The sequence below is a fragment of the Callithrix jacchus genome, chromosome 3 (assembly GCF_049354715.1).
Source record: "Callithrix jacchus isolate 240 chromosome 3, calJac240_pri, whole genome shotgun sequence".
Lineage (NCBI taxonomy): Eukaryota > Metazoa > Chordata > Mammalia > Primates > Cebidae > Callithrix > Callithrix jacchus.
In genome coordinates, this window is record NC_133504.1 from 57,451,868 (window position 1) to 57,464,997 (window position 13,130).

Consider the following 13,130-nt stretch of genomic DNA (forward strand, 5'->3'; position numbering starts at 1 on the left):
GGGTTCAGGCAATTCTCCTGCCTCAGCCTCCTGAGTAGTTGATATTACAGGCACCTGCCGTCATGCCTAGCTAATTTTTGTATTTTTATAGAGCCGGGGTTTTACCATGTTGGCCAAGCTGGTCTTGAACTCCTGACCTCAGGTGATCCACCCACCTTGGCCTCCCAAAATGTTAGGATTACAGGCGTGAGCCACCGTGCCCAGCCCAAAAACTTCTTTATATTGAGCCCAAATGGGTTTCCCTGTATTCAGCCCTTGGCCCTAATTGTCTGCCTTTCTTTCCTGTGTCCCATGTCAGCCTCTCTTTTACATGGTAGCCCTACAGACACTTTAGTAGTTTTTACATGACCCCTGAACTTGTTCTTCCCAAAACCAGACGTCTCTGACTGTTCTCTAGATGATGTAATTGGGATTTTTTGTGCCATCATCATTGCTCTCCTTAGATTAGTCAGAATGCCAGCTCTTCTTGGGAGCAGTAAGCTGCGTGCAACCTTTTCTGCTCAGTTATAGCTTGCAGTCCCTCAGTCATCTTGCTTGTTAGCATAAGCAGAATCAGATCATGTGTATTTAATCTGTAGGAAAATTGCCAGGATTTGGAGGTTCCTCAAGAATGTCCCTTCCTGCATCCGTGAAATGGCTTAAAAATTTTCCCAGCAGCGATTTGGTCTCCTTGGCAGCCTGTAGCTGCAACTTCTGTTTAAAGGATGGGTAGAAATGGCAAAGGACATGTGTCATGTGAAATGAAACTGACACTGTGATTAACTCCAAGGCTTTCATGGCCAGGGTGAATTAGGCCAAAGCATCATTCCAAGCTGCACACAGCTTAACAACAACCCTTTCAAGCAGTAGTAACAATCATAAATGCTACTTAAAACTACTCCTTTAAAACAAACCAGGTTGTTGGTTTTATTGCAAGGACATGAAACCATTTTTCTCACCAAAAGGAAGGAGACAAGACAAGGTTTCATTTGTACAAAATCAAGTCCCTGTACTCTGCAGGTTTTCATTTTGTTTATTGTCATTTTTAGTTTGTTTGCAAGCCCAGGGTGACCAAATCTTAGTTATTTGTTGTGATGAGAAGACTACTCGAATAATAACCAAATATAAAATTCAGACAATTCATGGGGCCTTCATTTGTTTCAAAAATCATTGGTATTGATATGTACACTTTTTTTTTTTCTTGAGGTGGAGTTTTGCTCTTGTTGCCCCGGCTGGAGTGCAACGGTGTGATCTTGGCTCACTGCAACCTCCGCCTTCCAGGTTCAAGCAGTTATCCTGTCTCAGCCTCCCAAGTAGCTGGGATTACAGGCATACACCACCACATCTGACCAATTTTTGTATTTTTAGTACAGACAGGTTTTCACCATATTGGTCAGGCTGGTCTTGAACTCCTGACCTCAGGTGATCCACCTGCCTTGGTCTCCCAAAGTGCTGGGATTACAGGTGTAAGCCTCCATGCCTGAACCTGATATGCACAGTTTAACATAAACAAAACACTTCCATGAACTGTTTTACCTGCCTTCTAGTACAAAATGCCAAATGGACAAATAGATAAGAACTGCTTTCCTAGGCAACCTGTAAACAAGGGGCTAAACCAGTTTGGGCACAGTGGTTCAGTTTAACTGCTAATTGTATAGCTATGGTTTATAGACCACTTACTCCAAGCTGGTACTGTGCTGGATGCTCTTCATCCATTCTCTCATTCAGTCCTCCTAGAAACTCAGTGAGGCCACTACTATCACCATCTGGAATCAGACAGGAAAAGCAGGTCTCTGAAGCAGAGAGGTTAAGTGCTCTTAACCAGTGTGTCTTCAGGCCATCTTTAACAATCAACACCTGAAATAATTCTTTCTTTTCAGTCTGCCTGTTACCTACACTCTGAAAATGATGATGATAATGAGCAGGAAAATGAAAATAAGAGGATTATAAGAGAAGCTTTAGGTCTGAAAATTAAACACAGAGTCTATTTTTTCTTTTCGTTTCTCAGTGTACCAGAGCTGTATTTTAGGAACATTTTTTTTTAGTGAAATATGTTAATTTAATTTTTTTTTGAGCCAGGGTCTCTGTCATCCAGGTTGGAGTACAGTGGACCGATATCAGCTCACTGCAACCTCTGCCTCTGAGGCTCAAACGATCCTCCCACCTCAGCCTCCTGAGTAGCTGATACCAACAGGTGCACACCATCACCCCTGGGCTAATGTTTTGTATTTTTGGTAGACAGAGTTTTGCCATGTTGCCTAGGCTAGTCTCGAACTCCTAAACTCAGGTGTCTACCCGCCTTGGTCTCCCAAAGTGGTGGGATTACAGGCATGAGCCGCTGCACCCAGCCAAGTGAAATATTTCAACTTAAGCAGAATTGTGATTTTCATAAGGAATTCCTGAATCCACAGTCCAGGCATCTCGTTTGTGGTGGAGTGCAGGCTGAGAATTCTGCTCACTTGTGTGTTCACATAGGCAAAACATGCATGCTCACAGGCAGGTAGTAGTCAGTATTAGTGGAATCCTACTTTCTGCCAGGCACTGTATAAGGTGCTTTCTGTATGTGATCTCATTTTGTCATGACAAAGACCCTGTGGGATAACTATTACGAGCATTATCATGATTTTACAAATGAGGAAAGTGAGATTCAGAGATATGAGATGGACTTTTCACGAGGATGCAGTAAAACTGTGTGGCATCAGGACTCACACCAGTCTTCTTACACCAAGTTAAGTGTCCTTTCCATGGCCTCCCAAAGTGCGGGGATTACAGGCGTGAGCCAACATGCCCGGCCGCCAAGCACCAATCTAATTCAGGGCCTGGAACCTTCTCCTTTGCTGTCTCACCAACCCTCTGTTCAAAATATGACTATAGACTGCATGCAGTGGCTTATACCTGTAATCCTAGCACTTTGGGAGGCCAAGGTGGGCCAGTCACTTGAGGCCAGGAGTTTAAGACCAGCCTGGCCAACATAGCATAACCCTGTCTCTACTAAAAATACAAAAAATCAGCCAGGTGTGGTAGTGCACACCTGTAATCCCAGCTGCTCGGGAGTCTGAGAAATGAGAATCGCTGGAACCTGGAAGGTGGAGGTTGCAGTGAGCCGAGATCGTGCCACTGCACTCCAGCCTGAGCAACAGAGCAAGACTCTGTCTCAAAAAAAAAAGACTATAAATGAATAGGATTGATTTGACCAGACACATATAAAAATCTTCCTGGCCAGGCCTTACTTATATCCCTTTCAGCATCTGTTAGGTGAGCTAAGTCTATTTACTGCGTACTTATCTGCCTGTTCTGCAGGGAGCTGTGCAGGTGAACAGGGCTGGGAGCCTTTGGCAAATGAAAATAGCCATAGTGTTAGCCTCATTTCTGGTCTCAAGAGGACTTGTTATAGGGAGGAGATACTGCTCCCTTCACAGGATACTTCACAGGGAAATACTGAATAAGCAGGTTGGCAGAGAGGTCTAGACTTCCCCCTTGGGAAGAAGTCTTCATCTACTTTCATGCTAGAAAATCATATTCCTCTGTATGAATAGGGTGGAATACAGAGTTTTTGTCTTTGAAAATCCACAGGGCTGCCGGGTGCAGTGGCTCACCCCTGTAATCCCAGCATTTCAGGAGGCCAAGGCGGGTGGATCACGAGATCAGGAGATCAACACCATCGGGCTAACACAGTGAAACCCTGTCTCTACTAAAAAAAAAAAAATTAGCTCAGCGTGATGTCGGGCACCTGTAGTCCCAGCTAATTGGAAGGCTGAGGCAAGAGAATCGCTTGAAGGTTGCAGTGAGCCAAGATCATGCCACTGCACTCCAACCTGGGCCACAGTGAGACTCTGTCTTAAAAAAAAAAAAAAAAAAAATTCATGGGGGTTTTCTTACAACTCCAAAAGCACTCTGGTGAAGCCTTCTCCCTGAGGTACAGCCAGGTAATCTGATGCTGCTGGCCAGACAAGCTCAAATGCTGACAGGCTACACTGGATCTGATTTCTCATTAAGGACAGATTTTTGTTGTAATCATGATTGTTGGTTTATAAATGCAAGGTGGTAAATATGCTTTAAAAAAAAAAAGAGCAGTGCTTTTCAAACTTTGATATACCAATGGATCACCTGGGGTTGTCGCTAAAATGCATATTCCAATCCAGCTGGTCTGGGATGGGGCCGAGATGCTCCGTGTCTAATAAGCTCTCGGGTGAAACCGATGCTGGGTGACCACACTTTGGGCACTTACCAGGCAAGCGGGGAAGAGAGCCTGAGGGTGATTCCTGTATCAGCCCCTCCCTAGCCTTTGCTTCCAACCTCCTCGTCTGGCCCAGGAATGACTATATGCATCTTGATGTTTAGGTTTGTCCACCCCCGTTTTGGGCCCATCAAATGCATCCGCACCCTGAAAGCAGTGGAGGCCGATGAAGAGCTCACCGTTGCCTATGGTTATGACCACAGCCCCCCCGGGAAGAGTGGGCCTGAAGCCCCTGAGTGGTACCAGGTGGAGCTGAAGGCCTTCCAGGCCACCCAGCAAAAGTGAAAGGCCTGGCTTTGGGGTTCAGAGACCTGGAATAGAACCTTGGATCTATGCACTACGTTTATCCGACAACGGACAACCAGGGACTGCTCATGCTGTGACGTCACATCCTCTCACCATGCGTTCGCAACAACTTTCTTGCATACTAACTAGGTTTGACTGTATTACTCATACCAGATTTAAAATTAGCTAGCCTTGCAACAACGTCCTACTGAGAGGTATTGTCGAGCATTTGACATAAGACAGCGTGATGTTCTTTGGTGGTTCAAGTCTAAATCTGTACCACATTCAGAGATGCCAAATGATTAGGCTGAAACAGGGAAATGGGGTTTTTCAGTCATTTTTAGTCAGTGGTTTTTCCATAGTGTTTTTTTCCTGTGGCCAGTGCAAACTGTGTTATCACACTTGCATATGTGCCGTATTGAGGGTTGAGAATTACTACATCTTTATTCTCTAAATGTAGTATAATTTGCCTTTTAACCTTTGATCTGTATCTTGCAATAGAATGGCTTTGTTTTTTTCTTAGTGAATAGAAGCCCACTTCTAAAGTCATTTCACCCCTCAGTCCTATTCTCTATCTTAGATAGCTTTTACAAGAGAAAACCCTCCAAATGGATTTTTGCATCAGTAGCAGTGTGTAGGTCTCTGTGGTTCTTTCTATATCATCATTTCATCATTATGTCCTAATATAAAGTACTGGCTCATAGGGCCAGGGTATTATTATAGACTATTATTCTCGCATGTAAACAAAGATATCTTTGCTTTAAGATGTGAGAAGAAATGAATTTACTTTGTTTGCATTAAGTTATGGAAGAGTTGTAATATATACTTTAAGAAAGAAGAGAAGAAAATTAGTATTTCTAAGCGGTAACTGTGGCAATTTTGCAATATTTTCAATAGTGCTAGTAATTTTTTTCTCCTTGAGTACACATTAAATGTACATAACATAGCGCAGTCAGGCTCGTGGCACAGTGCATTGAATTCAAAAGTCAAATAAGAAACTTGAATTCTAACAGAATTCAAAAAAATTATTTTTAGACAGTACTACTAAGGCAGACATACTGATTACTAAGTACAAATCAAACCTTGATGCTAAAACTCTTCATCATTGTAATTTCAAAGCACTTACCTGCTTCAAAACATTGTAAACTAAGACTGAACATCTGTATAGTTTAAAAGCAACACTGTCAATAGCATTTCAGCCATTTTGCCAGCCATGTGTAATCACAACTGCAGAAATAAGGAGAAAGCCCCTGTTTTTTAGTTTAGCTAATTAGATCTGTAACATCACTGGGATTGCTCTGAATGAATTCTGAGAGCTTTGTTTTTCGTAAGCACCCTCACCACATGCCACAGCCGTGTCTCCTTTAGGCACCTCCATGCGGTGGCTGGAAGGACTGGAGAGCAGCTGTTGCTCTGATCTGCAGCTGTCAGCTGTGGTTCCTGTCACCTGAGTCAGTGTGGTCTGGAAAGCTAAGGCCTTCCAAGCTGTAGCAGATAGTGAGCTCTGGCTGATGAGAGAAGGTTTGCAGCAGGAGAAGAGTAAAGACATAGGCAGAAGGAAGTTTGCTATTTCTTGTCAGTTGCACATTGCTTTATGAAGACTACAACAAAAGTACTTGATCCCAGGCTGCTCATGACTTTCAGTTCAGGTGACCCCTGGGCACATTGATGGAGTTGCCCTTCCCTTCTTTGCTAGGCCAAGCTTCATAGAGCACCCGGTTGCATGCTTTGCAGCTAGGTGGCAATGGCTTCAGGGAGATCAAGTTGGATCCCTGCTTGAAAACTTAAGCCGATGGTTCACCCATGAGAGGAAGTTGTCAGTGCTTTCAGAAAAATTGCCCACCAAAGGAAACCAAATAGAGGTTTTAGATTTAAAGGCGCCAGGATAGGGTCCCTGTTGTTCTGTAGAAAGAGACCGTGTTGTACACTGTGACAGATGGGCCAGGGCCTCTGGACTTGTATTCTGATAGGTGCTTTAATTTAAATACGTCCCAAAGGGAGTGACTGCCTTCAGGAGAAAGATGGTTTGCATTCACCTCACTCGGGTGGGTTGTGCAGCCAGGTCAGGGGATGCGGTCAGGGAGAGGATAGTGCCTGACCCCATAAAGCTATGCCCTGAATGATTTCATTCCTGAGGATGATAGCATTCTGGTCCTGGTTGTGGTGGGGTACAATTTCTGTCCTAAGGGACTACTCTAATTATCCCATTCAAATGGAATTTTTTTCAAAATTGGATAAAAGAAACTAAAGAGTTGTGATTCGTCAGCTAATCAGTTTTTCAGATGAGATATTGAATGGTAACGCTCTGAGTTTAAAACTCAGCAGTGTGTCTGTGACCTCCACGCAAATCAGAGGAAGCAACGCACCGATGCTGAGCCTTACTGTGTCTTCCTCCCAACTGTCTTCATACTTTCTGTGTCTTCCAGTTCTTCTTTCTCCTTTGGACTCTCTTTTCTCTCCGATACGTGAGAACACCTGGGCATCCTATGTAACAGCAGCCCCAGCCGCCCTCTCCTGTTCCCTGTTCTGCGTCCTCTGCGCTGTCCTCTCTTGGGTCTCTCTGGCTGTGTGTGTGTCCTTGGGACCCTCCCCATCTGGCTTTCCCTCTGTGTGTCCCTCTCCGTTTGCTTGTGTCTCTGGCTCTGTCTCCCCCATCCTTCCCCTCATACACACATACTCCCAAATATAAGGCTCCGTCGCAGGTTGGAATCAGAGTGTTGCTTGAGATTCACTGAGTTCTGTAGGTAGGGAAAGAAGTCAAGGGAGTGGAGGTTCTATAAGGAATTAACAGCTGAGAACAGGAGGGTTTGTTCCTTGTTTAAACCTAAGCGCAAGTGGAAAAGAATACTCAGAATGTATTTTTCTATGTTACATCCGCTGGGGAAGGAACTATGTCAGGAAGCCACACATCTGGTCATTTCATCAGCATCAGAATCACAGCAGACGTGGAAGATTCCATGTGGTGGGGAATAAAGAAATAACTTCTTGTGTTCCTGAAAAACAGCGGGAGCCTGTGCATGTGTGTGTGTGACAGACACTGTAATCTCAAGGGGATTCACTCAGAGCTGTCTCAGTCCAACTCCTGCATGATCAGATCTTCCCTTAGCATCTTTTCTGTGATGAAATATTATCTTGTGTTAGAGTTAGGAATAGGAACTAACCTGTAGGAGCATGTCCCCAAATGGACATTTGAATGGACTAACAAAAACGACTGGAAAGATTGAATTTCCGACACAAAGGAATGATGAGATCAAAAAGAAAGCAGTGAGGAGGACTTGAGTCTTGTAGTACCTATTCTTATTTTAACTTGCTTCACCCCTGATCTACCCGAGACACTAAGAAGGAAATTAGTTTTCCAAGACATCTTTGAACCTGTCTGGGACTGTAGTTAAATCTATTTGCCCTGTGGGGGTTCTTCACACTTGAAAAACTATTTCCTTATCACCAACAACCCAGAAAGGCCAATGAGGCCAATGTAACCATTTTTAACATTTTAAATATAACTATTAAAATTGCATTAATTGTAAACAGTGAATTAAAGGTTTGTCTTCTCTGGGAGACAGTATGTGGCACTTTTAGTAAATTTCATTTAATATATGGAAATTTAAATCACTCACTGCAACATGCATGTAAAATCTTCCAAGAAGGTAGAGGTATCCTGTTCTGTTTTGCCTTGTTTTAAAACAGTTGCCTCAAGCTTCTGTCTTAAGAGTAGTTACTTAGAATTCAGATATCTTTTGTTTTAGAAAAACAAGCAAAACTATGTTGCAAGACTGACAGTTGTAATGTTTATTTGCCACAGATCAAAGGTTCACAAAATATATCAAATTTACATCTACATGGGGTACCTTGATAGATTATTATTGTTTTTCTTTTATCTTTCCCTTCAGGAATTTGGAATCTTGATGTCACTTTTTTTAATTTTAAAAATACTAAATTTTAATAGTTTTCTTTTGCCAAATGTGTGCATACATATTCAAAGCAATGAAACTATTTCAAGCCATACAACCACAGGGGTGGGAACCCTTTTCAGAAATTTTAATGTGTTTGTATGTAAATAGATGTTTGTATGAAATATTTTCATGATAGAATGAATATATTTAAATGAAGTTGAATTATTCCAGTGCTACTTAAACACATTACACAAATTTTGGTGAGATTTATCTGAGTCTATTGAGATGTAATGCAGATTAATTTTGATTTTTAAAAATCAAAAGCCTACAATAACTCTGACTCACAGCAACTTCCTCGGCGTTGTTGCACCTGATGTGGAGAGAGCTCGTAGGCTTCCCCAGTGCCTCAGCCGCTTCCTGGTGGAAGTTAGGTGCTAATGGAGGTGTGTTCACCTTTATAGTGATATCACTGCTGGCCTTCGAGGGGCCTGAGAGTGAATCAGAGGCATTAGAGACACCGGTGCAGTTATCTGGAGCACAATTTCTTTGCAGGGCAGCAGAATCAGAAGCCAGACTTGGCCATGTGAACCTCGGAACTGGGTTTCCCGGCCACCATCAACCGCCACCCTTACTGCCTAGTCACACACGTCAGGGAGGCTGCCCTCAGTGGAGTTGGGGTTCAGACCCCAGGGTGGGACTTCACGGTTTTGCCAGCAATCTCTACCTTCTGACTTCTGCCTCGCAGAGAGGAAGGAGAAGGGAGCAGCTGGCAAGGGGCCCATTTCTCAGCACAGTACATTTCCTGTCTCAGCTCTGGAAGACTATGCACCCAAGCACCAAACTTCCAACCAGAGAGAGAGACATCCTCCGATAACGAAAATCCTTGCTTCCTCTGTCTGTGACTTTACACACAGTTGTTCAAAGTTGTTTAATATCAAGACCAATCACATCCCTAGGACATACCTCCCAACTCTCCTGACTTTTATGTTACTGAAAAAAACTCCTTTATGATGATATTCAACTTGACTGGGTTTTTTTTTTCCCCCCACTTTGGTCCTGGATATAATGAAATGATACATATTACTACAAATTTTCACTGTGTATAGTAGCAATATGAACACACATGCCAATGTATCTTAACATATCTATTTGGTTACATTTTGGGTTACAATAATTAACCTTGATTCATGTATTGGGAAGCTATAGGGACTATGTAATGCCTGCTTATCACATTGGAAAATTATGTCCATGATTCTGAGCTCCCTTCTTCAAAAGTTTCCTCCTGGGTTTTCTATGTTCTCTTTTTATTCTGAAATACATTTATTAGGTTGTTCTGAAATACATTTATTATTACATGTGAGGTATGTTTAAGGGTAGAAGCCAGGGGTATGCTTTCAGCATTTATTGCAACCAAAAGTTAACCCCATCACAGTTAATGAGCATCTTCCGTCTCTTGCGGAATTTGAACTAAATCTATGAGCCTTATTCAATATCTATAATTCTATGATTTTTTAAATTATGGGAAATTAATGAAAGATGTTTACATGAATAATGTTTGCCCTTACTGTGTTATGAATGAGTTTTTTGTAGTGTGTCTGGGTGCATGATGCAAGAGAGTAGGAAAAATGTTTCTGAAACAAAACTTGACAAATATTTGTAATGAAAGTAAATTTAAAGACTGCTATAATTGCGCTATAGAAACAATGCAAGTATTAAACAAAATATACAATCATCGGTCATTGTCTTCCTTTGGTCATCTAGGTTAGAAAAGCAGTAATGGTTTTCGTATAATGTGTCTACCTGTATATTTAAGTTACTAAGTGAACTTCACATTTTAAGTTGTTTTAAAATATTATTAGCAATTTATCATTTTCAGAGCATTCTATTAAGAGCTGAGGATGAGTCTGAAAAGCTTGGAGCTTGCTATGCATTTGATATGACTCCACATATACCCATAAATCCAGAAGGATTAGCCACACCAACAGAAAGTGTTTGACTGAATACATACAAGGTAGGGGTATGGATTGCAAATGAGACGATCAGGGCAAATAGCTCAAAGACAGGAAATTTCAATTCATGATTTAAAGAAAATATGGAGATTTTGTTAGACATTGTGGTAGATTTTGGCAGTCTGAGCATGAGTCTGAGCTGAGGACTCCGGCAATCCTTATTCCTGCCCTAATCACAGTCAACAATTTTTTTTTTTTTTTTTTTTTTGAGATAGAGTTTTGCTCTTGTTGCCCAGGTTGGAGTGCAATGATGCAAACTCAGCTCACTGCAACCTCTGCCTCCCAGGTTCAAGCAATTCTCCTGCCTCAGCCTCCCGAGTAGCTGGGATTACTGGTATGTGCTACCACACCCAGCTAATTTTGTATTTCTAGTAGAGATGGGGTTTCTCCATGTTGGTCTCAAACTCCTGACCTGAAGTTATCCGTCCGCCTTGGCCACCCAAAGTTCTGGGATTACAGGCGTGAGTCACCATGCCCAGCCTTTTTTTTTTTTTTTTTTTTTAAATCTGAGATGAAGCCTCATTCTGTTGCCTAGGCTGGAGTGCAGTGGTGCAATCTTGGTTCACTGAAGCCTCCACCTCTGGAATTCAAACAATTCTCCTGCCTCAGCCTACCAAGTAGCTAGGATTACAGGCACATACACCCAGCTAATTTTTGTGTTAGTAAAGATGGAGATTTCACCATGTTGGCAAGGGTGGTCTCAAACTCCTGACCTCAAATGAACCACCCATCTTGGTCTCCCGAATACTGTAATAGACATGAGCCACCACACCCAGCCAGTAAACATTTCTAAAGCACAAAAGCCAATGACAAAGGGAGTCAACATAGTACCTCATTATTAGCTGGGCCTTCTGCCCAGGACCCCAAAGCAGTTAACTCTAGGAAGTTTGGCAGGGCTACACAAGGCTCAGTTAGGCCTCAAACTGAAGCAGGCCATGAGATCTCCTGCTTTATTTTACCTCTCTCAGTTGCCCAGTCCTTGATTTTATCACGCTCCCTCAATGGATGGAAGGAAACAGAAACAAGTGAGTTGACTGAGTCCAAACTGATGTCGGATTACCTTTTGCACCTGCACAGACACATCCACATGCAAGATCTTTCAGGCATGGCTTCACCCTCTAACACACATGGGTCATATCACAGCATGAATATTCTTCCTCCTTGTGGGAAAGGGGAATAAAGGATTAACGTTTTAATACAAATTGAGGTAAACTTAAGAAGCTAGCCTTGAAAGTGAAAGATTGGGCAACTTCATGGGTTAAGATGATTGATTTGGGCCCAAGGGTTGTAGAATGAAGTAATGTGAAAATCAAGATCAAATCATGTTAGATAAAATTAGTAACCATCCCATTAGTATAAATGGGATGGTTACTAATGTCTGCCTTTGGGTTTAAATGTTAGGAATCATTCAGCCTGCTAGTTTATATTAAACGTGAGATTATTTCAGCAGCCATGTCTAGAACTAGGTAACAGCTATCAGACGGATGATATGCTGTGGTTCATTGTTTCAACTCAGCATCAGTGATTTGGGGTCGCTCAACAAAAAGGCTCTCGTTGAAAAATGAGAGAAGAAGAAATTCTGTTCCTCTTTTTGAAACTAAGAAAAAAGAAAAAGCAGAAAAGATGGTTCTGCTCCAAAAGTATTTCAGAAAATGACTGTTACACTGCATAGATATATATATATAATGATAAATATAATTCCCCTACAACATAGTGGTATGCTCGGTAAATGTGTTTTTCCTTCAGTTTTGTTTATTTGCAAAAACCAAAGCCAGGGTTTTGAATTTAGTTTCACTTCTTATAATATATGTAGAAAAACAGTAATGGATCCATCTAGATTGCTACCAAATTTTTACTTCTGTAAGTATGAGAATGCTTCCAGCTTCAAGAAACATCAAAGCCCAACTAAGTACGAACTAAGGAATAAAGAAGGTTTACTGTCTCACGTAACAAGAAGTGCTGGGCGGCCCTACAGTTCATTCAGCGGCTCCACTAAGTTCTTCCTGCCTTTCTGCTCTGCCATTCTCAGCTTGTCTGCTCTGCCTTCCACGGCTGGCTCACCTCACAGCCACAACATGGCTGCCTGGGTTTCAGACATCACAGCCAGATTTGGCAGCATCCAATGGATGAAAAGGAAAGTCTCTTCCTCTATCATTGAGGAAACCTAAGCCAATCCCTGGCAATGGCTATAGGGGCACTATGATTATATGAGTGAAGCATATGGCTGTGTGGCCTGAACCAGTTTGGGGCTCTCCCAGCAAGTAGGAGAGGGAAGTGATAGTTGGGCTGACCACCCACAGCAACTGCCTCAGCTGCGCCATGGGTTTTATTTTCTTATTTTCCTCAGAGAAGAAGGAAGTTTAGTCTCTTCAAAGAAATTAAATAAATGGATTTTTAAAAATAATTCACATCAATTTGGAGAATTTATCAGCGGGGACTGTGGAGGAGTATCTACAAAAATTTTTCTAGAATTTATCAGGAAGTTTTAAGTGTTTATTCATTTAATCTTTTCAACAACCATATGATACAGGTACTGTTATCATACCATTTTACAGAAAGAAAAACTGGCCAGGCACAGTGGCTCACGCCTGTAATCCCAGCACTTTGGGAGGCCAAGTGGGCGGATCACGAGATCAAGAGATTGAGACCAAACTGACCAACATGGTGAAACCCTGTTTCTACTACAAATACAAAAATTAGCCAGGCATGGTGGTGCATGCCTGTAGT

At 42.2% G+C, this 13,130-nt stretch overlaps 1 protein-coding gene across 1 annotated transcript in view; it reads left to right on the forward strand.

Moving 5' to 3' along the window:
- Positions 1–10,126, forward strand: part of SETD7 (SET domain containing 7, histone lysine methyltransferase) — a 51,000-nt gene extending 40,874 nt beyond the window's left edge. Inside the window, exon 8 of the mRNA XM_002745342.6 lies at positions 4,321–10,126. Within this exon, the coding sequence (XP_002745388.2) occupies positions 4,321–4,501 (181 nt within the window). The 3' untranslated portion in view covers positions 4,502–10,126. The remainder of the gene's footprint in view (positions 1–4,320) is intronic.
- Positions 10,127–13,130: the final 3,004 nt, after the last annotated feature.